Consider the following 22,757-nt stretch of genomic DNA (forward strand, 5'->3'; position numbering starts at 1 on the left):
GGTCTCCACCAGAACGGGAAGACAGGGAGCAGGCTCCTGACCCGATGACATCAAGACAGGCTCTCACTAGTGTCTGTCGGGCGTGACCTGCGCCCTGCCGGGCTCTTGGGCTGGAGTCTGCAGAGTGGAGCACGCACTGTGCTCTGTGGCTTCTCAGCGCTGGGAATCCAGGTGCATATTCAAGCGCTAAGTAAATGTCTTAAATGATACTTGGAAGAACTAGTGCACACCTGTAATCGCAGCACTTGAGAGGCTGAGGCAGGAGGATCACGGGGTTGAGGCCAGCCTCAGCTACTCGGTGAGACCCTTAGCGACTTGGCGAGATGCCGCTTAAAAATTTTCACGGGGCTGGGGTGTAGCTCAGAAGTAGAACGGCCCGGGGTTCAGCCCCCTGTTCTCCCCATAAAGAACAGTTAAAAGAGGGCAGGGCGGGCGGGCGGAAGGAGGCGGGCCCCGGCACGGCCTGGTCCTCGCCTTGGGGTTGGCCTCCAGGTAGTTGAAGAGCACGTTGATGGAAATGGTGAGGTCGCCGTTGTTGAAGGGGTACGAGCGGTTCCAGCCCTGGGCGCCGAACTTGCGTCTCTCGGCGACCACGGCGTGGAAGTAGCAGAGCGCGAAGAGGATACACTTGAACTCCATCTCCTTGGTGCACATCTCCAGGGTGTCCTGCGGGGCGGCCGGAGGGCGCAGGTTCGAGGCCCGCTTCGGCATGAGATAGGGCCGGTACAACCCGGAGCCTGAATGCTGCCGGGCGGGGTGTGCTCAATCCTCGGCACCAACACAAGTAAAACCAAAAATAAAGCCTGCTTCTGCTCCTCAACTCCAGGCCGTCCATGGCGCCTGGTCCTTTCTGCGTTTTACACGGCCACCCGGGACAGTGAGTGTGCCCGTGTGAGCGTGCGGGGGGCGTGGCGGCCCTACCTGGGTGAAGAGGTCCAGGGCCTTGTGCAGGTTGGCGTGCATGCCCGTGGGCGGCTCGTTGGTGATCTTGATGGCGTTCTCCAGGATGCCCTGGGGGATGATGTGCGACTCGGGGCTGGGGGCCGGCTCCGCGCTCATGAACACCCGGTAGTCGTCATGGCTGCCCGTGCTGTAGCGCTCCACCTTCTTGTCCAGGGTGCTCAGCCACCGTGCCACCAGGTGGATGTTCTGTAGCCGAGACCAGGGTTTAGCCGCCCTGCCCTGGGCCCAGGAGGACCAGCCGAGGCCCCTGGCACGGGCGGGGCCCTCACCCGCCACCCCGGCCGGGCGCTGAGCACGCGGGGTCTCCGGGGCTTGTGCTCAATTCTTTCCAAGCTTCTGAGCCCTCCCCAGCACAAGGCTGTGATTACACGGTTCCCGTCCCTCCTCTGGGGGCTGCCAAAGTCCTGGAGGAGCTGCAGGCGGGGAGGGATGGCTGTGCGAGGGCTTAACCAGAGCAAGGACCCCGTGGCTCTTGGGACCGAGGGCCTCGCTGTGGCCGCAGGCCAGGGGAGAGCCAGGGAAGCACTGAGCACCACACTGTTCTAAGGAAGTGTGTCTTCGGGGCACCCCGGCACAAGCCCCGGCGTCTGTCTTCTGCACGAAGGGAGAATCGGCAGGTCCGTTGGGCAGCCTGCCGCCCCCCTGCAGCTGACGCTGGCCTGCTGGGGCTGTGGGTGCCCGCTGGCACTTTCAATGTGGATCTTCTATGCAAGCTGACCCTGCGCGGGCAGCCTCACCTGCAGGATGACCCAGTGCCCGTTCTCGGCAGCCACGTCCAGCGCGTTCTCAGCCACCACCTCCTGTCCCTGCCCCAGGGACACGTTGTGCAGTTTCCCGTTGTCTATGGTAAATCCCAATTTTTTCCCTAAAGAAAGGAAAAACAGGAAAAGCACGGGGGTGATTCAGTGATGGAAGTCCAGGCCCGCCAATCTATTGCCGGGAAGCCACACGCTTCCCCCATCTTGTTTATCATGGGAAAATACAGGGCACAAAAACTGTACCTTTTTATTTTTTTAAAATTTGAAACAGGTTCTCACTAAGTTGCTGAAAGCCTCACTAAATTGCAAGAGGCTGGCCTTGAGCCTGCGCTCCTCCTGTCTCAGCCTCCCAAGTACTGGGATTATAGGCCTGCACCACGGTGCCCAGCTAACGTTTATCATCCTAGAGCATGCACTTTATTGACATTTTTACGACCTTCCCTTGACCTGGTTTGGAAGTCCTCCTGCGCACTGCGCAGGCGCTCCCGTCCCCTGACAGCCCCCGGCACCCACCAGTCTGCTGTCTGTCCCTGTGGGCTGTTCTATCGGGCATTTTGTGTAGGTGGCGCACACAGTGGGCGGCCAGTGTGTCCGGCTTCCTTCACTAAGCGCGTTTTCAAGGTTCACCCACGATGGGGTGTGTGTCGGTACTGAATTCTGTCCTGCAGGTCGGACGAGCCGCCTGCGCTGGGCCATTTCACCTTCGGCTCCTCGGAGCAGCGCATGTCTGCGGGTGACTGGGGAGCCCGGGGCAGCCGCCGCGTTGAGAAGCTGCCCACCATCTCCCTGGCAACAGCAGCACGCCACGGACACGCGGCCGGTTCCCACCGCCTGGCAACACTTGACATTTTTCCTTCTTTCCTGCTGGCCTTCCTCACGCAGGCCAGGCAGGCGGGCATGCTGCGAGCTCACTGTGGGGCTCACCGTGAGGTTCACTTGAATTTCTCCAATGGCCGTGATGGTGCCCCCCACCTTTGGTAGTGGGGACGCAACTCGGGCGTTCTACCTCCAAGCTACACCCCACCCACAGCCCTATTTTTTATTCTTTTTTTTTTTTTTTTTTTTTTTGGTGGTACTAGGGATGGAAGCCAGGGGCATTCGACCTCCGAGCTACATCCCCAGCCCTATTTTTTATTCTTTATTTTGAAACAGAGTCTCACTGAGTTGCAGAGGGCTTCACTGAGTAGCTGAGGCTGTCCGCAAACCGCAATCCTCCTGACTCAGCCTCCCGAATGCTGGGATCACAGGCGTGCGCCACCACGCCTGCCTTTTTTTTCTTTATTCGGAAACAGGGTCTAAGCTGCTGAGAGCCTCACAAAGTAGCCGAGGCTGGCTGCAAACCTGCGATCCTCCTGCCTCAGCCTCCCAAGTACTGGGGTTACAGGCCTGTTCCAGCCCCCGCACGCCTTTGAGGAGCTGGCCGGCCCCCACTCACCCAGGGCCTCCACATCTTTGAGGGGGTCGACCCCCGGGGAGAGGATGAAGAAGATCGGGGTGGAGGGGCTGCTCTCCTCGTAGGACTTGGAAAACTCAACGCTGCGGCCTTCCACGAACTTGCTGCCCATCTTCTCCTCCACGAAGTTCCTGTGGGCAGGGAGGGGCCGCGTCACACAGACTCGAGGACAAAGGCCTCGCTTCAGGCCAGGCCAGGGCTCCGGGGCAGCTGGGGCCTGGCAGAGGGGCCGCTGCTTAGTGGCCTTTAGTTTAGTTTTGTTTTTATGATACTGGGGATGGGAGCCAGGGTCATTTTACCGAGCTACACCCCCAGCCCTGTTTTATTTTTATATATTTGTGGTGCTGGGGTTGGAACCCAGGGGCATTCTACCTCTGAGCTACACCCCAGCCCTACTTTTTATTCTTTACTTTGAAACAGGGTCTCACTGAGTTGCACAGGGCCTTACTAAGTAGCTGAGGCTGTCCGCAAACCGCGATCCTCCGGTCTCAGCCTCCCGAATGCTGGGATGACAAGTGTGCGCCACCACATCCGGCTCTGTTTTATTTTTATTTTGAAACAGGGTCTCCCTAAGTTGCTAAGTACCTGAGGCTGGCTTTGAACCTGCGATCCTCCGGTCCCAGCCTCCCAAATCCTGGGATCACGGGTGTGTGACACCACGCCCTGCTGCTTGGTGGCCTTTCTGGAGCAGAGGCCTCTGGCAGAAACGCAGAGCCTCCTGGGACGTTCTTTCTCAAGGGGAAGCTGTGCGTGGGATGGGCGCTTGCCTCCTTACCTGCATCTCTGCCGGCCTCTGCTCCCAGGCCCGCAGTGTGCCTTTCCTATGAGCAGTCCAGGAAGGCCTGGGAAAGCAGCCCGTGAACGGGCACTCCCCTGCTAGAAAAGTGCAGGGGCGGCTGGGCGCAGTGGCACACACCCGTGATTCTAGTACGTGGGAGGCTGAGACGGGAGGATCACAAGATGAAGTCCAGATTTAGCAATTAGTGAGACTCTCATCAACCGAGCGAGACCCTGTTTCAAAATAAAAATAAAATAGGGCTGGGGGTGTAGCTCAGAGGTAGAATCTCTGGGTCCAGTCTCCTGTACCAAAAAAAAAAAAAAAAAAAAGGCACAGGAGGGGTATTGCGGTTTCAGAAGGTGTTGAGATTAGAGCCGCTTTGAAGCTTGAACAGGGAGAATCAGACCAGTCAAGGAAAAGTCGGTTCTGAAAGCTCAGCATCCCCCTCCCTTGGCCCCGGTCGAGTTCAGGCCAGCCTGCGCCTCTGACAACCTTCCGATGGGAATCTGGCTTTGTTAGGGTGACCTCTGGACTCGAGGCCTCTGCCCAGTCTCCCTTGACCATGGTGCTGAGCTTACCTTGTTCTCAGTGAACCTCGGAGCTGAAATTGCTGAGAACCCAAGTCCAGCCCAGACTCTGAAAGCATGTCGGGTGCGACATCCCCAGGCCGGGACCTACTTCCCCAGAATGGTGGTGTTTCTGAGCGACCCGGGGATCTGGGAGCTGCCCCGGCTCCTTCCCTCTGCTCCAGGGGGCTTTCTGGGGTGTCTGTGTCTGTCTGTCTGTCTGGTATCGAGGATTGAGCTCAGGGGCATTCTCTCTCTAAGCTACATCCCAGCCCTTTTTATTTTGAAACATGGTCTAAGTTGCTAAGCCTCTAGCTAACCTGCGATCCTCCTGTCTCAGCCTCCCGAGCCCTGGGGTGATGGGCGTGTGGCCCCTCCACCGTCACTCCCTGCTCTGGCCCTGACCTCCCCTGAGCCACTGTGGACTGAAGGCAGGGCTGGGGAGACACTTCCGTTCCTGCTCAGGCCAGGCCTTTGGGATGGACTCAGAACATGGATGCTATGACCCTGGCCCAGGAAGGACCTTCTGGAATGTACTGAGTCCTGCGCCTGGGCAGGAATGGGACCGAGTCACCTTCGTTAGTGACTTGGCCAGGCCAGATGGTCATCCCGTGAATTCAGGTGATTTAATGACGCAGAGTAAGGGCAGATGCCTGAATCCAACTGCGCCCAGCAGGCGGCCTCCTGCAGAGAGGGGGCGCCCTCCGCCCAGGCCTGCTCCACACTGCGGGCTCCCAGGAGCACTCACTCCACTCTTCCTTGAGACCGGCTCCCCTTCCGTCCTGCCCCTTCCTCCCTCCCTGCCATTCCGGGGCCCCTTTCCTCCTCATTCGAGGAAAACCAAGCAAAACATAAAGTGTGAATACCCAGCAGGGCTGAGTCAGGCCTGGCCTTGTCAGAGGGGAATTCTGATAGGGATGTGGGTGTCTTTGGGGGAATCTCACTGCCTTCAGGCTGCTCGGAACCTTGGAAAGGAAAGGTGCCAAATACCCCACAGAGGCAGGGCGAAGGGCCTCGGCCGCTGAGATGAGCCCCACCCGCGACGACAGGCAGCCCCCTCCTCCGCCTGGAAGGCTTCGGCTCCAGAGAAGTGTCCTCAAAACTGCAAACTAAGCCAAACTGACCTCTACCCGCAAAAGACTGGCACGAGGGGGGTGCTGTAATCCCAGCAGCTAGAGGCTGAGGCGGGAGGCTTGAAACTTGGTGAGACCCTGTCTCAAAATAAAACATAAGCTGGGTGCAGTGGCCCAGGTCTGGAATCCCAGTACTTGCGAGGCTGAGACAGGAGGATCGTAGTTTGCGGACAGCCTCGGCAACCTGTAAGGCCCTCTGCAACTTAGTGAGACCCTATTTAAAAATAATTAGCCGGGCGTGGTGGCGCACGCTTATTATAATCCCCGCGCTTGGGAGGCGGAGACAGGAGGATCGGGCAGGTTCGAAGCCGGGGAGTGTAGCCCGGAGGTAGAAGGGTTTCCAGGAACCCCAGTACCACCACACACACAAAAAATAATAATCAATAAATAAAAATAAAGAATTAAAAATTGGGCTTGGAGTGGAGCTCAGAGGTAGAAAGCCTCTGGGTTCAATCCCCAGTCCTGGAAAAAGAAAAGAAAAAAGGACTGCAGATGCAACTCAGTGGTACAGCACTCCTGGATCCCATCTCAGTTAACACGCACGCACACGCACACGCACGCACGCACACACGCACACCGACTTAGCCACTGAGCCAGGCACGGTGGTGCATGTCCGTACTCTCAGACTCAGGAGGCTGAGGCAGGACGGTCATAAGTTGGGGTCAGTCTGGGCACAGGGCACAAAAGAAGGTTTTGGCCACCGAGGGCTGGGAGTCCGGAGCGCGGAAGGCTTTGCTGTGTCCTCCCCAGACACCCTGAAGGGGCCCCGTGTGGCCACGAGCACAGCGACTCTGCTTTGGGTCCTGGAGGTTCGCGTGGGAGCCTCGTCTCTACCTCGTAGTGGACCCGCCCAGGCCCACGGGACGCGGTCCCGCGAGCCACGCTGAGGCCCGAGTTAGCGGCGCGCAGGACCGGAGCCGGAGGGGCCTCTTTTCCTTCTGCAAATGGGGGGAAATCAACTTAGGCCCAGGATGCCCAGCCCAGTGGCTCAAGGCCACTGTTGTCCGCCTGTCTGTCCCTCCCTTCCTCTCTCCCTCCCTTCCTGCTTTCCTCCCTTCCTTCCTCCCTCCCTCTTTCCTTTTTGTGGTACCGGGGGTGGAACCCAGAGGCTTTCTACCTCCGGGCTATATTCCCAGACCTATTTTTTTTTTTTTTTTTACATTTTATTTGGAAACAGGGTCTCACTAAGTTGCCGAGGGCCTCGCTCGATAGCTGATGCTGGCTTCCAGCCTGTGCGATCCTCCTGTCCCAGCCTCCCAGGCACTGGAATTACAAACATGCGCCACCACGCCCAGCTATATCTTACTTTGTGTGTGTGTGTGGTGCTGGAGACTGAACGCAGGGTCATTCTGAGCTATACCCCCAGCCCTTTTTTATTTTTGAGATAGGGTCTCACTAAGTTGCCAGGAGTCTCTTTCACTATGTTGCTGAGGCTGGCCTCGAACCTGTGATCTTCCTGTCTCCGCCTCCCGAGGAGTGCTGGGTGACAGGTGTGTGCCACCCGCCTTGGCGGGGCGGCGGGGCACCGTGGACTCACTTGACGGCGTAGGTCATGCGGTCGGGCCTCATGCACCTGACCATGCACAGCTTCTGCAGCGCCGTCTTGGTCTTCCACTCCTTGGGGAAGATCTCCTTTTCGGGGGCCTCCGACTCCACCAGTTTTTTCCAGCGCTTGGCGGATCCTTCGATGTCGCTGTCCAGGTTTTTGAACTCGTCCATCTCCGAAAGAGCCTGGGTGGAACAGTGGTCAGGTGGACTGTCCGCCCTCCCCGGTCAGCGGGCACCACTGGCCAGGTGGGCCACGGGGATCCAGGAAGGACTGAGCGACCTGACTGGCCCTGGAATGATGGCTGCCGTTCCCGTCGGTGCGGGACAAGCCCCTGTGGAAGGAGGCAGCCTCTTTGTTTTTTTTCCTTTCGGTCTGGGGATGGAACCCAGGGCCATTCTACCTCCGAGCTACACCCCAGCCTGATGTTTTATTCTTTACAGGGTCTCGCTGAGTTGCAAAGGGCCTCGCTAAGTAGCTGAGGCTGTCTGCAAACCGCGATCCTCCTGTCTCAGCCTCCCGAGTGCTGAGATTTCAAGCATGCGCCATCATGCCCGGCTAGCCAGCCTCTTTATATAAACGGTGCCCAGCCGGGAGGCGTGTGGAGGCGGAGGCTGCCTCCGTAGAGGTTCAGGAAGCAGGCTGTTTTGTTCTTAGGGCACTACCGATTTTATTATTATTTTTGGCATGGGGGATTGAATGGGGGGTACATTCTACCTCTGAGATACACCCTTAGCCCTTTTTATTTTTTGTTTGGAAACAGGGTCTCGTTACCTTGCTGAAGCTGGCCTCGAACCTGGGATCCTCCTATCTTAGCCTCCCAAGTACTGTTGTTACAAGTGTACGTCATCACACCGGTAGGGGACTACCTTTGTTTTAACTGAGCCTTGAAATAAGGCCTTTGGGCTGGCTCCCTGGCAGCGTGTGCAGGGATCTTGGCACCTTCCTGGCTGCAGGGGGCGGCGGGCAGTGGGCTACTGGGCGAGCCCACCTGGGTGGTCTGGCCCTGCTCTGGCTTTCTGTGCACGCGTCCTCTGCTGGCTGTGTGCAGGCCAGCATGGACTTACAAGATGTCTCCCTCGAAGAGAAGTGGAGAGCTCTGTGGGCAGTGCCGGCCGCCCACCCACGCTCTGGCCTCTGCGGTGGGCCCCTGGCCTCGGAATCCGGCCTCACACCCGACCTGGAGTCCCAGGACCCACCTTGATCCCGCCCCAGCCCTGGGGCTGCAGGAAGTCCACGGGAGACACCAGCCCGGCCTTGAATGGGAAGCGCAGGAGGAAGTCCAGCTCCATGGGGTTCAGCTCCTTCTTCATGGACAAGACCTGGGGGCCGGGAGCGCTCAAGGTGGGCTGGCAGCGGGAGCCTGCAGCCCTCGCCGTGAGGGCTCCCCACCACCAGGCACCCGACAGGGGAGCCCAGGTCTGCGGTCCTGCCCTCTTGGGCTGGGGCGAAACGTTGTCTTTGCCGTGTTTTTTTTTCTTTTTTTTCCTAGTACTGAGGATGGGACCCAGGGGGTAGTCTATCTCTGAGCTACACCCCTAGCCCCAATTTTTATTCTTTTTTTTTTTTTTTGTGGGGCTGGAACCCAGGAGCATTCGACCTCCAAGCTACATCCCATGCTCTATTTTATTATTATTATTATTTATTTTGAAACAGGGTCTCACTCATTGTGGAAGGCCTAGGTGGCTAATGCTGTCTGTGCACCGAGATCCTCCAGTCTCAGCCTCCCAAATGCTGGGATTACAAGCGTGCGCCACCACGCCCGGCTTAGTTTTATATTTTGAAAGGGGTTTTCACTAAGTTGCTAAGGGTCTAAGTAGCTGAGACTACCCTTGAACCTGGGATCCTCCTTTCTCAGCCTCCCAAGTACTGGGATTACAGGTGTGAGCCTAGCTTTCTGTTGTGTCAGGTATTCTGTTACAGCAGCACAAAATGGACTAAAATGTTTTCTTTCTTTCCTTCCTCCCTCCCTCCTTCCCTTCCTTCTGTCTTGCTGTATTTCCCAGGGTCTTAAACTCCTAGGCCCGAATGATCCTCCGGCCTCAGGCTGGGATCACAGGTGTGCTCCACTGCACACAGCCAAGATAGGCTATTTCACCAATTGAATAGAACACAAATTTTTAAGTATCTCAGCAAGGCTGTATACATAGAAATTCAAATATTCCTCCTTATAGTCTTATGGTTGTTAAGAAATATCCAGCAGCTGATGTGGTGGCATGCCCAGAATCCTAGTACTCGGGAGGCTGAGGCAGGATGATCTTAATTTGATACCACAATGTAAGCTACAGCCACAGCAACTTAATGAGATCCCCTCTTTCAAAATAAAAAGAGCTAGTCAGGCGTGGGGGCGCACGCTTGTCATCCCAGCGCTTGGGAGGCTGAGACAGGAGAATCGAGGGTTCGCGGACAGCCTCAGCTACTTAGTGAGGCCCTCTGCAACTCAGTGAGACCCTGTTTCGAAATAAAGAATAAAATATAGGGCTGGGGGTGTATCTTGGAGGTCAAATGCCCCTGAGTCCAATTCCCAGGACCGCATAAATAAATAAATAAATAAATAGGGGGCTGGGGGGGGTTAGGTGGGAGGTAGAACGCCCCTGGGTCATGCTCCAGTACAAAGGAAAGGGAGGAGGGGACAGATGGACAGACAAAAGGGGAAAGGGAAGGGAAAAGAAAGGAAAAGAAAAGAACAGAAATATATCATCCGGCATCTTCTGCGGCTCAGTGCCAGCGCGGGCCTGTTCACGCAACACTAACCGAGTGTCATAAGGTGACTTTTCTTTGTGAAACCATCTTTAGCTCGCTGCCGCTTCCGATGGCTCCCATCGGAGCGCCTTGCCGGTTCCCCGGCGTCCATCACGCGGGACCACCTCCTGCGTGCCTCCACGGGTCAAACTTGGCCATCAGCGGGTGTGGGCGCCCGGGAACCTGCATTGTCAGCACCTCGCGGGGTGGGCGCGGAGGTCCCACGCTGCCGGTCCAGCACGCACGCGGCACAGCGAGGCCGGACCTTACCTGGAAGGTGACTTGTGCCAGGAAGATGAGCTTGTCCCGCTCGAAGAGCCCGCGGGCGGTGTACACGTAGACGGAGTAGGTGATCTCGTCCGTCAGATTCATCACCCGCTGCTTCACCTCCTCGGCCGGCGCCGTCTTCTGGATCGCCTTCTCGAACACCACGTGGAAGGCCTGGGGACGGCGGCCAGGGGGAGGGCCAGGCTGAGGCCTGGACGCCCTGGCCGCCTGCAGTGCGCTCGCTCTGCCTGGAGGGGCTGCTGAGACCTGGGGGGGCCCTCCCGTCCCCACGAGCAGCCTGGACCTGCCCGCCCCGCGGGTGGCGGCCGCCCACCTTGAGGGAGAACTGGTAGATGGGGTTGATCTTGTTGAGGTCGTTCAGAATGAAGTAGAGCAGGGACGCCCGCTCCGCCGCCGGCCGGTAGTTCTCTCTCGCCTCGTTGATTTTAGCTTCTGTGATTTTTGCCTCTTGTACCTTAAAACAGACGGAAGGGCCTGGGATGAGAGGGCCCGTTCCTGCGCGCTGGACGGGCCGCCAGCCTCCCGCGCCCTGGCGGGTCTGGGGGCGGCCTGGGCGCCCACCTTCTCCTCGATCTCGCTGGCCGTGTGCTTGGTGGTCTCCAGGTTCTCCACCAAGGCGGTATCTCCCAGGAAGTTCCCCGACGCGGCCGACAGACGGGCCAGGAGAGAATCTTCCAGCTCCTTCAGAACTATCTTGAATTCATTCTGAGATTTGGTGAGGTTGGCCTGCGGGTGCGGCAGAGGGAGCCGGAGACTCGGCAAGCTACGCCAGCCAGGGAGCCCCGGAGTAGCGGAGGGGCCCTGCCCGGCCGGCAAGGCTTCCTGTTGAGATCCCAGGAGAGCATGGGGCTCCGGAGCCAGAAGCGGCTCAGGCGGGGCGGGGGAAGTGGCAGGCACTCAGGTGTGGGGGGCACAGAGCACTCCCCCGGGGCCGCATTTCTGAGCCTCAGAGCCATCACTGGATTAAGAATTAAATCTGGGGCCGAACGAGACAGCCAGGGAAGAAGAAATGACTCATCGTACTGGACCAGAAGACGCGCTCAGCGTCTCTGCGCGTCTTCATGAGAAGCCCGGCTCCCTGCCACCTGCGCGCGGCCGGCCTCCGGGGCTGGTACCTTGAGCTGTTCCAGGTCCGGGCGCTCTTTGGCCACCACCGCGGCCAGGAGCTGGTCCTCCAGCCCGTCCCTGGTGACCAGGAAGTTGATGAGGGTGCACTGGGCCTGCATCTCCGGCTTGTAGTGTGGGTTGAAGTACTTGGTATGCAGGATAAGGCGGAACTTGGGGTGGTACTCCACCTCCTTGTCGCCAATCTTAATGAACCTGGCGGGAGGTGCGGCCAGGCTGAGACCGAGGGGCAGGGACGCGGCCCGGCTCTCCCCTGAAGCCCTGTCTGGGGTTGCTGGAAAAGCTCTGCGGCTCTCCTGGGCCTGGAACCCGGGACCTGGCCCTGCCCTCCGGGTGGCCCGCTCGCCTCTGCTCCATGGCCTTTATGCGACCCTGGCAGCCACTGCCCTCATCTGGGCTCACTGACGCCCGCTGCCAGGGCCCACCTTGGAGTCAGCTCAGAACACCCGCACGTCCCGGAAGCCCCCCGGGACTGCGATGAGCATCCGCGCCGGGCCCTGGGGCTGCCGATGTGCGGTCGGGGCCCCTTCTCTCTGCTCCCGACTCCACTCACCCCTCTTTCTGGTTGAGCTCACGTTTGAGGTTCCCTGTCTAAGTGCAGTGTCTATCAGCACTCAAACTAGGCTGTTCCCAGAGTCTTTTTTTTTTTTTTTTTGTGGTGCTTTGAGGATGGAACCCAGGGGCTTTCTACTCTGAGCTCCACCCCCAGCCCTATATTTTATTCTTTATTTTGAAACAGGGTCTCACTGAGTTGCAGAGGGCCTCACTAAGTAGCTGAGGCTGTCCACAAACCACAATCCTCCTGTCTCAGCCTCCCAAATGCTGGGATGACAAGCGTGCGCCACCACGCCCAGATTTCTCACCAGAGTCTTAATACAGCAGCAGGTAGGCCCAAGCCCCCAGCCCCGTCCTGGGCTTCTGCGTGCACCCCTGCACTGAAACGCAACCATGTACGTTTTTAAAGTTGACTGACCTCTAAAACGTTACACAGGTAACACAAGCTCAAGCATCAGTTAATGAGCAGATAAACTAAATTTGGTAGATCCACACAGTGGGACATTATTTGACCATAAAAAGGAATGAGGCAGGGCGTGGTGGCATGCGCTCGTAATCCCAGCCACTGTGCCGCCTGGTCTGCAGGGGCAATTTCACCAGATTAAAAAAAAAAAAAAAAAAGGAATCCAATCTCAAAATTTGCAAAGTGTACAAAGGCAGGCGCAGAGCTAAGCACCGCCACCTAGTGGCGGTGACCGGTGAATGCAGGTGCAGAGGCCGCCTGCGGAGCCCCGTTTACCCAGGTCAAGCCATGGAGACAGAAGCACTCACTTCCCCTTTTTAATCGTGTTCCTGCCCAGCAGAGGGTCCAGCACAGGGTCCACGGTTTCACCAATGTTTTCGATGAGCAAGGTGTCCCCTTCTGAAATGGCCTGCTCGATCATGTCCAGGTAGCTGTGGGCACAGGGGGCCTCGTGAGGGAGCCCTGGAAAGGCCGCGGGCGCCTGGTCCGCAGCTCCTCCTGCCCGCGGGTGAGAGGGGAGCCGCTTGGAGGCCCCAGAGACGCATTCTCCTGGACAGGTGGCTGGGAAGATGGCAGCCCGCAGCCTCCTGGGCAGCCAGGCCAGGAGCCCATCTCCCTCGGCCCGCCGGCCCGCCCGCACAGGCCGCGCACCTCTTCTGCCCCAGGCGGATGGCTCGCAGCGCGTCCCCATATTTGTTTTTGATCCATTTGATGCCCTGCAGCTGGGCGTCCACGATCAGGGGCCAGCGCTCTGTGTTGCACAGGATGGTGGCGTTCTCGGTGGACATGCGGTCGCTGGGGAGGCCCTGGTTGTTCCAGGTGGCCACGTCGGCATCGTCCGTCAGCAGACTCAAGGGATCCAGGCCCTCCGTGATTGGGATGGGGACCTGCGGGCAAGGCTGGGGGCTGGCTGGCTTCCTCTCTATTCCTACTTTTTTTTTTTTTTTTTTTTTAGTAGTGTTAGGGATGGAAGCCAGGGGCATCATACCCCTGAGCTACACCCACAGCCATTTTTACTGTTGCTGTTGTTGTTTTGCAGGTCTGGGGATGGAACCCCGGGGCATTCTACCTCCAAGCTACTCCCCAACCCTATTTTTTATTCTTTATTTTTTGAGACAGGGTCTCACTGAGTCGCAAAGGGGCCTCACTAAGTAGCTGAGGTTGTCCATGAACTGCGATCCTCCTGCCTCGGCCTCCCTGGTACTGGGGTTACAGGTGCATGCCCCCACGGCCTGCTGGACGGGGTGCTGTAACCTCACTGCTCAGTAGAAACAGCCTCCTGAGTGTGTTAGAAGCTGGAGGAGCCCGGGGCCCAGAGCAAACAGCCCTTTGCGTGAGAGTAAAGGCGCGGCTTTGAGATGTCATTCTAAACCCTGAAGAAGTGACGGTGCATCTGAGCCCCGAAGGGGCCGAGCCGCAGCCGGGAAGCCAGGGTGCAGTGTGGCTACATCCACCCAGGGCCTCCCCAAAGTTCCTGAGTCATAAACATGACTGTACTGCGTGTGCGTGTGCATGTGTGCATGCGTGCGTGTGTGTGTTTTGCTGGGGACTGAACCCAGGGGCATTCTACCTCTGATCTACACCCTAGGCCCCGCTGCCATCCTCCCGTCTCAGCCCCCCCCTAATTACTGGGATTACAGGCGTGCGCCACTACGCCTGGCAGCTACTTCTTACCTTTAAGTTATTTATGTAAGGGATCCAAAACTTTTCCATCAGCTCGTTTCGGTATTTCTTGGTGAAGTAGCCCACGTAGGAGACGAAGGCGGAGATGAGCAGGACGTCCCCGCACAGCGTGACCCCCTGCCTCTTGAAGTTCTCCACCGACTCAGCCCAGCGGACGTTTTCTGAAGCTAATCCCCCTACCAGCCTGAAACAGACCGTGTGTCCAGTGAGCAGGGGGCGGGCTGGGAGACCAGCTTGCCTGCTAAACTGCTACCAAGCCGGGCGTGGTGGCGCACGCTGGTCATCCCGGCATTCGGGAGGCTGAGACCGGAGGATCGCGGTTCGCAGACAGCCTCAGGTACCTAGTGAGGCCCTCTGCAACTTAGTGAGAACCGGTTTCAAAATAAAGAATAAAAAATAGGGCAGGAGGGTGTAGCTCGGAGGTGGAATGCCCCTGGGTTCTAGCCGCAAAAAAAAAAAAAAAAAAAAAAAAAAAAAAAATTGCTATCAACTTTCAGACTCTGAATTCCGTACGTATCCCAGTGGTTTACCAGTGAAAAGGCTCTGGGGTCTGGGGGAGATAAATGTCACGCTTTCAGTGGTGCTTGGGACTGGGCTTCCATTCCCCAGGTGGTGGTATGCGTCCACGTCCTGGCTGCGTGCTGCTGTCTGGTGTTTTAGCCCCATGCTGAGGGCGCTGAGCACGTGCTTGGCTTGTGGGTGGAGGAGTCTAGGGGGGACCTGCCAGCCACAAGACGATGGGGCATTCAAAGGCCCCTGGCCCTGCAGAACAGAGGCTTGGTCCTGCCATCCTCCCATCTCAGACTCCCGGGCGCCGGGATTCCAGGCAGCGCCACCGCACCGGGCTTTTCTTTTCGCTTTTTGATGGGTCCATGGGAAGAGTCGAAGTGGCAGAAGCTGGTGGCGTTGGGTTCCCAGTGGACGGCACTGCCCTAGAGCCCAAAGCCATAACACAAGCATATCCGGGCAGCCTGGCCCGCGGCAGTCATGGCTGAGAGGGGCTTACATGAAGTACGGCCCCCCTCATCTGGGTTCAACCAACCGGAGGTGAAAAGTATTTGGGGTAAAAACTGTATCTGTCCCAAACATGACAAGAATTTTTTCTTGTCACTATTCCCTCGATCTGCACAGCATCTCCATGGCTTTGGGTGTCAAGAGGATGGTTCACAGTAGACGGAGGTGACGGGCCGTCTGCAAACCTCGTGCCATTTTATGCAAGAAGACTGGAGCTTCTACGGGGATGGGCGTCCGTGGGGGATCCGACACAAGGACACAAGGACACCAAGGGACGAGGGTGTCGCCCCTGGAGCAAGCCCCTGTGGACACAGAGCCCCAGCCGGGTCGGGGCGGCCAGCACTCTGCACTGAGAGGCCCGGTTTTCTAAGGGAGGCAGGACGCTCGGGGACTTGGGCCAAAGTTTATCCTCAGTACTTGGAGCTTAAAAAGGGAGAGCTACTATAGCCGGGCAGGGTGACACGCGCCTGACATCCCAGGACGCGGGTGACTGAGACAAGAAGACCGCAGGTTCGAGGCCAGCCTCAGCAACTTTGCCAGACTCTCAGCAGCCTCGCAGGCCCTGTTTCCAAACAACAAAAAATAAAAAGGGTCGAGGGTGTAGCTAAGAGATAGAATACCCCTGACTTCAATCTCCAGTATGAAAAAAAAAGAAAAAAGAAGAAAGAAAAAAGCTATACTCTAAGGGGCTGGGCCGGCGGCTCTTCCTGTGGGAGTTCAGAGCGCCCCCCTCGGCGCCCCGGGGGGGCCCCCCTTACCTGTTGGCCAGCGAGATCACCCTGTTTGTAGCGTCCGCTTCTTGCTGACACTTGATTTTCTCCGCCGTTGCTTTCTCGAAAGCTGAGGTCAAGTTGCTCAGGTTGGCATTGAGTTCCTGGAACGCAGGCGGGAAGGGCGCTGGGCTGAGGGGCGAGGCCCGGGCCTGCAGCGGCCCACGGGCCCCTCCGGCCAGAGGGGCCGGCGCCACGCTCCCCCGGCGCACCTCCCCCTCGTCGCCCGCGCCCTCTCACGATGCTTGGTCCCCGGGGGCAGCAGGCCCTCCGGCCGTGCTGAAGGGCACGGGGACACTGGCGGCGGGCACTGACCGCGATCTTGTTCTTGATCCGGGACAGCTTCTCCTGCGCCTCGGCCAGCTCGGCGTTGGCCTCCTCCAGGGCCTGGCGCTTGGGGGCCACATCGCAGTACACCTCGTAGAAGCGGACGATGTTGATGCACCAGGAACACAGCCCCGCGGCCGCCGTGGACTTGGAGCGGATGAACTCGGGGTCAAAGGTGGGGTTGCCTTGGTAGGGCCTGGGGAGGAAGCGGCGGGCGCTGGGCAGGCTCCCCACATGCTAGCTTGCCAGCACCTAGCCTCCGAGTCGAGGGACAGAAGGGGACAGTCATGATTGTTGGTTTTTTTTTTTTTTTTGGTACCTTAATGATTATAGAAGAAAAACGCAAAATAAAATCTGGCCTCTAGCCAGGCGTGGTGGCGCACGCTTGTAATCCCAGCATTCGGGAGGCTGAGACAGGAAGATCGAGGTTCCCGGACAGCCTCAGCTACTCAGTGAGGCCTTCTGCAACTCAGTGAGACCCTGTTTCAAATTAAAGAATAAAGCCGGGCGTGGTGGCGCACGCTTGTAATCCCCGCACTTGGGAGGCAGAGACAGGAGGATCGCGCTGGTTCGGAGCCAGCCTCTCTGGCTTTAGAGACCCTGTTTCCAAATAAAAGAAATATAAAATAGGTCTGGGAGTGTAGCCTGAAGGTAGAAGGGCTTCCAGGAACCCCAGTACCACCACCAAAAAAAAAAAAAAAAAAAAAAAAAAAATTAAAGAATAAAAACTAGACTGGGGGTGTAGCTCAGAGGTAGAAAGTCCCTGGGTTCCATCCCTCATAATAAATTAATAAATTTATTAACCACATAAATAAATTAATAAATTAATATAAAATAAAAATAAAGAAATAAAAAATAAAATCTAGCCTCTGAAATAAATAAAAAATAAAATCTAGGTGTGAAGGAGGATGGAGGTGGTCACTGAAGTCCTATATTCTAGCTGAAGGAAAGACCCCCCCACTGCTGTGCTCCTGGCATATATGCAGCCGACCTCATCTTAACCCTCTGAGGACTCTGTTCACAGGGAGGAGCCGCAGGGATGCACATGTGAGAAGGGACGCCAGCAGTGTGGTAGCACAGGCCTGTGGCCCCAGTACTTCAGAGGCTGAGACGGGAGGGAGGCCGGCTCAAGGCCAGCCCCAGCAGCTTAGTGAGACCCTGCTTCAAAAGAAAAAACGAACTTGGCTGGGCATGTGGCTCGGGGGTAGAAAGCCCCTGGGTTCGATCTCCAGTACAGAAAAAAATGTATGGGTTAGAAAGGGGGACCCCCGGACACCCTTCCCAATCCCAAAGCCACTGGACGGAGTCACTGCCAGCCCTGCGGGGCCTCCCTCCAGATGTGGGGTCTTTCCAGTGGGACCAGAGGAAAGGAGGAAGGAAGGAAGCCAGGCATCGTGGCACACACTTGTCATCCCAATACTTGGGAGCTGACTTAAGCAGCCTCAGCTACTTAGTGGGCCCTCCACAACTTAGTGAGACCCTGTTTTAAAATAAAACAATAAAGCCGGGCATGGTGATGCACACTGGCAATCCCAGTACTTGGGAGGCTGAGACAGGAGGATTTCAGGTGCACGGGTAGCCTCGGCCACTTAGGCCCTCCACAACTGAATGAGCCTCTGATTCAAAAATAAAGCATAAAAAAATAGGGCTGGGGGTATAGCTTGGAGGTAGAATTCCCCTGGGTTCAATGTCCAGTACTGCAAAAAAAAAAAAAAAAAAAAAAAAAAAGATGGCTGGATCCCAGCAAGTTCATATGCACCTGTGTGCACATGCGCGTACCTTTTGGCAGGTGTGTGTGCGTGTGTGCGCATGTGTGTGTGTGCAGGCTCTGCTCTCGTGTGTGTGGGCGCGCGTGCCCGTCAAGCCGAGGTGATGGGGACCGGCCGTGGCCGACTCACTTGAAGGCTTTCAGGCAGGCCTCGGGGATGTGCTCCTTGTCAAACCTCTTCAGGGAGTCCAGGAAGGTGTCCACTTTGCCCATCATGATCTTCGCGGCCTTCCAGCTCTTGTCCTTGGGGATCTTCCCCCCGGGAGCGGTGAGAATCATGACGGCGGCCGTGACGTTGACGACAGCGTCGGGGGGCGACCCGAAGGACTTCAGCTCCGTCAGGTTGTTCTGCGGGCGATGGGAGCCGTGAGCCTCATCACCGCCAAACCGCGGCACAGTGGTGGTGGGCCCCGTCCGTCCTCACCTTGTTCAGCGTGTCCAGGGCCTCCTGCGCGGCCAGCAGGGCCGGCTCGGCCTTGGCCAGGTCCGTCTCACAAGCCTTTTGTTTCTCAGTGACGTTCTAGAAGGAAGCCGGACAGGAAAGGTCCGTGCCAACGTGAGGCCACGCCCTGGCTCTGGGAGCCCTGGCGGGCACTCCAGGATGGACCATCCCGGGGCCTGGAGCTCAGCTTCCCTCTACAGATGGGCAGGCTGTCCACTCACCCGGGCCTTCAAACACGCACACACGCACCCCTAGCCCCGGTGCCGGCACAGACCGGAGGAGCTCCGCTTCTCCCCTAAGGGACCACATCGGGGTGCCAGGACCTTACCACCGGCGTGTAAGAATCATGCAGCAGGTCACAGGAAACAAGGACTTGGGTGCCAGGGCGGTCTTAGCCCCTAGCTAAGCCACCTGCTAGCCAGAGACCTGGGGCAAGTCACCGCCAACCCCAGCTTCACCTCTCCATCTGCCTAACAGGCTCATAGTGGTGCAAGTTAACACCTGAACGGGGGCCAAGCTCCGGGCCACCCTGCCTAACTCCTCCTAGCCTGGTCCTAGGTGGCACTGCTCTGGCCCCGGGGAGGAGGCTGTTGAAAGTGACTTGCTGAACAAGCACTATCTGCCAGATCGGCGTGGCGGGCATGCTTGTGATCCCAGCACTCGGGAGGCTGAGACCGGAGGATCGCGGTTCGCGGCCAGCCTCAGCTACTCAGAGAGGCCCTTTGAAACTCAGTGAGGCCCTGTTTCAAAATAAAGAATAAAAAATAGGGCTGGGAGTGTAGCTCAGAGGTAGAATGCCCCTGGTTCAATCCCCAGTACCGTGTACACACACACACACACACACACACACACACACACACCAAAACACCCCCCTGCCATCTGTCACCCTGAGGCCAATGGGCTGTTGCTGGATAGCTCTTAGGGAGACCGCTGCCAGACCTGGGCACAGCAGGAGGGCCGTGCACTGCAGCACAGGCCCTCCGGGCACCATGACACCCCTTGGCTTTGGTCCTCCACCCCAGCCTGCCCCAGGCAGGGACGTCCCAGCCTCCAGGCAAGCCCCGGGCTGGGCCCGCAGCCCCATTGCCGGCGGGTTCCTGGAGAGGCCCCTGGCTTTGAGGAGCTGGCGGCGGGGTGGGTGTTTCTTCATGGAAGGCCCTTTCCTGGGGTGGGTGTTTCTCCATGGAAGGCCCTTTTCTGCGCGAGCCTGGGAGAGCTGCCCTCCTCCGTGTCTGGAGCCGCCCACCTTGTTGATGACCTCGACCTTGACCTCCTCCTCGTCGGCCACGGCCTTCTCCTTGCTCACTTTCTCTGTCTCCACGCCCACCACCTGGATCAGCTTGTCTGCGTTCTCGTTCTTCTGCTTGAGCTCGGCCTCCTGGATGGCCAGCTTGGCCTTTAAGTCGTCCACCTGGGGGGGTTGGGGAGACCAGGGCGGCCGCGCATGCTCACCCGCGCACCCTGCCTGTTTGTTTTGTGTTAGGGCTTGAAGTCATGGGCGTTCCATCTCTCTGAGCTATACCCTCAACTCTATTTTATTATCTTTTGTTCAGTTCTCCTGTCTCTGCCTCCCATATGCTGGGATTACAAGCATGTGCTACCAAGCCTGGCTTATTATCTTTTTTATTTAAATTTATTATTATTGCCAGGCGTGGTGGCGCACACTTGTAACCCCAGCATTTGGGAGGCGGAGACCGGAGGATCGCGGTTCACTGACAGCCTCAGCTACTTAGTGAGGCCCTCTGCAACTTAGTGAGAGCCTGTTTCAAAATCAAGAATAAAAAATAGGTCAGGGGGTGTAGCTCAGAGGTTAAATGCCCCTGGGTTCCATCCCCAGGCCCACAGAAAATTACTATTACTATTGCTATTATTATTATTATTTTATTATTTTATTATTATTATTTTGAATATTGGGGATTGAACCCAGAGGCATTTTACCTCCAAGCTACACACCCAGCCCACTTCTCTCTTCCTCTTTCTTTCTTCTTTTGTTCCTTTCTTTTTTTCTTTTGCAGTACTGGGGATTGAACACGGGCATTTTATCCCCGAGCTACACCTTCAGCCCTGTTTCATTCAGGGTCTCACTAAGTTGGGGAGGGCTTCACAAGTTGCTGAGGCTGGCCGTGAACGTGCGATCCTCCTGTCTCAGCCTCCCAAGTACCGGGATTACAAACCTATGTCACCACGCGCGACTTCTGGTCTGCCTGCCTGCCTGCCTTCTTTTGCGGTACTGGGGCATTCTACTTCCAAGCTACACCCCTATTTTTTATTCTTTACTTTGAAACAGGGTCTCACTAAGTTGCAGAGGGCCTAAGTAGCTGAGGCTGCCCACAAACCTGCAATCCTTCCTGTCTCAGCCTACCCAGTACTGGGATTACAAGCGTGAGTCACCACGCCTGGCTCTGGTTTTATTACTTATATGGGAACAGGATCTCACTAGGTTGCTGAGAGCCTCACAAAGTTGCCACGGCTGGCTTTGAACCTGGGATCCTCCTGTCTCCGCCTCCCAAGCACGCACCACCATGCCTGGCTATTCTTTTATATTTTGAAACAGGGTCTCAGTAAGTTGCAAAAGGTGTCACTAAATCGCTGAGGCTGGCCTTGAAGCTGCGGCCCTCCCATCTCAGCCTCCCGACTGCTGGGATGACAGGCACGCGCCTGGGCCTGGATCCAGCCACTCCTGTCCCTCCCGCCACGTCTGGCCCTACCTGGGAGGCTGTGCTCTGCAACTTCATTAGCCCGTTCTCCAGCCTCTCGATCTTGGCCACCAGCTCCATCCGCTTCTTGGCCAGCAGGTTCTGGTACAGCTTGATCTGCTCCAGGAAGGTCTTGGGCGTGGTGTAGTTGTAGCGCCTCTCGGTCGCCAGGTACACCTTGGACATCTCGTTGACGGTGGTGTGCACGTAGGACATGAAGAGACTGATGGATGTCTTCACTGCCGGCTGCGAGGACCGGGAGGCGGACGGTCATCCTGCCCCTGCTCCCAGCGGGGCCCCGCCCTCCTAGGCCGTGGCTGGCCACGGCGGATCCGCAGGTGGGGCTCCCTGGACGAGGGCACCCGGGCCTCTGCACTGTCACGGGAGGCCCGGAGAGGCGTCCGCAGGCAATTGGTGTTAGGTGATGTCACTGAAGGGTTTAGCCCCGTGCGGGGACACAGCAGAGCATGCTCTCATGACACACACGTGTGCACGCGTGTCCACACACGCGTGCACACTGGTATATCTGGGAAAGTGCGGGGCTGAGAGTATGTTTTCCTATGCCAGGTAATTCAGGGGGTTCAGTAGAGCAGGGCGTGGTGACGTGCTAAGGATGGAGCTGGAGGGCCGGCCCACCTTGTTGATGACCTCGACCGACCTTGGACTCCTCAGCGGATTCTTGCAGCCACCCCCACCTGCCTTACTACCCGGAGGGGAGCACTGGGAAGGTGCCCTAGCAGTGGCCCAGGCAACACTAACTTTAACTATGACTGATTTTCTTTTTGTGTGTGTGCAACTGTTACTGGGGATTGAACCCGTGATTATTCTACTTCTGAGCTATACCCTCAGCCCTGTGGTTTTTTTTATTCTTTATTTTACAACAGGGTCTCACTAGGTTGCAGAGGGTCTTCCTAAGTAGCCAAGGCTGTCCTTGAACCTGTGATCCTCCCGTCTCAGCCTCCCAAGTACTGGGATTATAAGTGTGCGCCACCACGCCAGGCTCAACTATGACGAATTTGACAAGGAGTTCTCACAGCCTCTACAGGGTGGACCTGGCTGGCGCTAGCAGCTCCTGGCATTCAGCCAGCCTCACCTCAATGCCCTCGGTTTCCTCCAGGAAGCGGGCACTGACGGACACCAGAGCATCCTCCGGCCACTCGTGGAACCAGTTGATGGCCGTGCAGTTGACCACGGCAGGGAATTTTCTTGCTCGCACACGGAGGATAGAGCCCACGGGGGAGAAACACAGAATCACCTAGAAGTGGGGCGCAGGCCGGCTGTCACAGGGAGGGCGGCCCGAGGCCCACACTGTTCTTTTTGCAGCAAGCCCCCTTAGAAGGTGCTCTGGGGGCCCGGGGGCCACAGGCCTGGGAGCACACACCTCGTTTTGGGGTTGACGAATAGCCACGCACTGCTTCGTGGCTCTCATTAGTGAGGGGGGCTGTGGGGGTAACCCTAACATCTCCTGCAGAGGCCCCTACTTCTGAAAGAAATGCTGCGCTGAGAAGGAGTGGGGAGCAGGCAGCCACGTTGTGCAGATGAGGTCTGAGAACAGGGAGGGCTATAGTTCCTTCTGAATTCTATGAGATTGAAGACCTGGAGCCTCCTCCGGGCCCGTTCTCAGACAGGGCAGGGACTCCCGGGACTCCCGCTGGAGCAGGTGCTATGGGAACCTTCCTTCTCACGG

The 22,757-nt window shown here is 57.4% G+C and overlaps 1 protein-coding gene across 2 annotated transcripts in view; it reads right to left on the reverse strand.

Annotated features, from left to right (window-relative positions):
- DNAH17 (dynein axonemal heavy chain 17) overlaps nucleotides 1–22,757 on the reverse strand; it is a gene marked incomplete at both ends in the record, with an annotated part of 104,593 nt that overhangs the window by 3,792 nt on the left and 78,044 nt on the right. The window contains 20 exons of one of the 2 annotated variants that reach the window (XM_080712247.1): nucleotides 475–666; nucleotides 922–1,182; nucleotides 1,701–1,828; nucleotides 3,157–3,305; nucleotides 7,189–7,382; nucleotides 8,397–8,519; nucleotides 10,210–10,380; nucleotides 10,541–10,681; nucleotides 10,789–10,953; nucleotides 11,343–11,547; nucleotides 12,679–12,801; nucleotides 13,022–13,257; nucleotides 14,045–14,237; nucleotides 15,826–15,941; nucleotides 16,153–16,360; nucleotides 18,063–18,280; nucleotides 18,357–18,452; nucleotides 19,621–19,785; nucleotides 21,083–21,316; nucleotides 22,164–22,325. In XM_080712247.1, the coding sequence (XP_080568373.1) occupies nucleotides 475–666; nucleotides 922–1,182; nucleotides 1,701–1,828; nucleotides 3,157–3,305; nucleotides 7,189–7,382; nucleotides 8,397–8,519; nucleotides 10,210–10,380; nucleotides 10,541–10,681; nucleotides 10,789–10,953; nucleotides 11,343–11,547; nucleotides 12,679–12,801; nucleotides 13,022–13,257; nucleotides 14,045–14,237; nucleotides 15,826–15,941; nucleotides 16,153–16,360; nucleotides 18,063–18,280; nucleotides 18,357–18,452; nucleotides 19,621–19,785; nucleotides 21,083–21,316; nucleotides 22,164–22,325 (3,480 nt within the window). The remainder of the gene's footprint in view (nucleotides 1–474; nucleotides 667–921; nucleotides 1,183–1,700; nucleotides 1,829–3,156; nucleotides 3,306–7,188; nucleotides 7,383–8,396; nucleotides 8,520–10,209; nucleotides 10,381–10,540; nucleotides 10,682–10,788; nucleotides 10,954–11,342; nucleotides 11,548–12,678; nucleotides 12,802–13,021; nucleotides 13,258–14,044; nucleotides 14,238–15,825; nucleotides 15,942–16,152; nucleotides 16,361–18,062; nucleotides 18,281–18,356; nucleotides 18,453–19,620; nucleotides 19,786–21,082; nucleotides 21,317–22,163; nucleotides 22,326–22,757) is intronic. The other variant, XM_080712246.1, reaches the window with a different exon arrangement.

Source organism: Muscardinus avellanarius (assembly GCF_963383645.1).
Source record: "Muscardinus avellanarius genome assembly, chromosome: 16".
NCBI lineage: Eukaryota > Metazoa > Chordata > Mammalia > Rodentia > Gliridae > Muscardinus > Muscardinus avellanarius.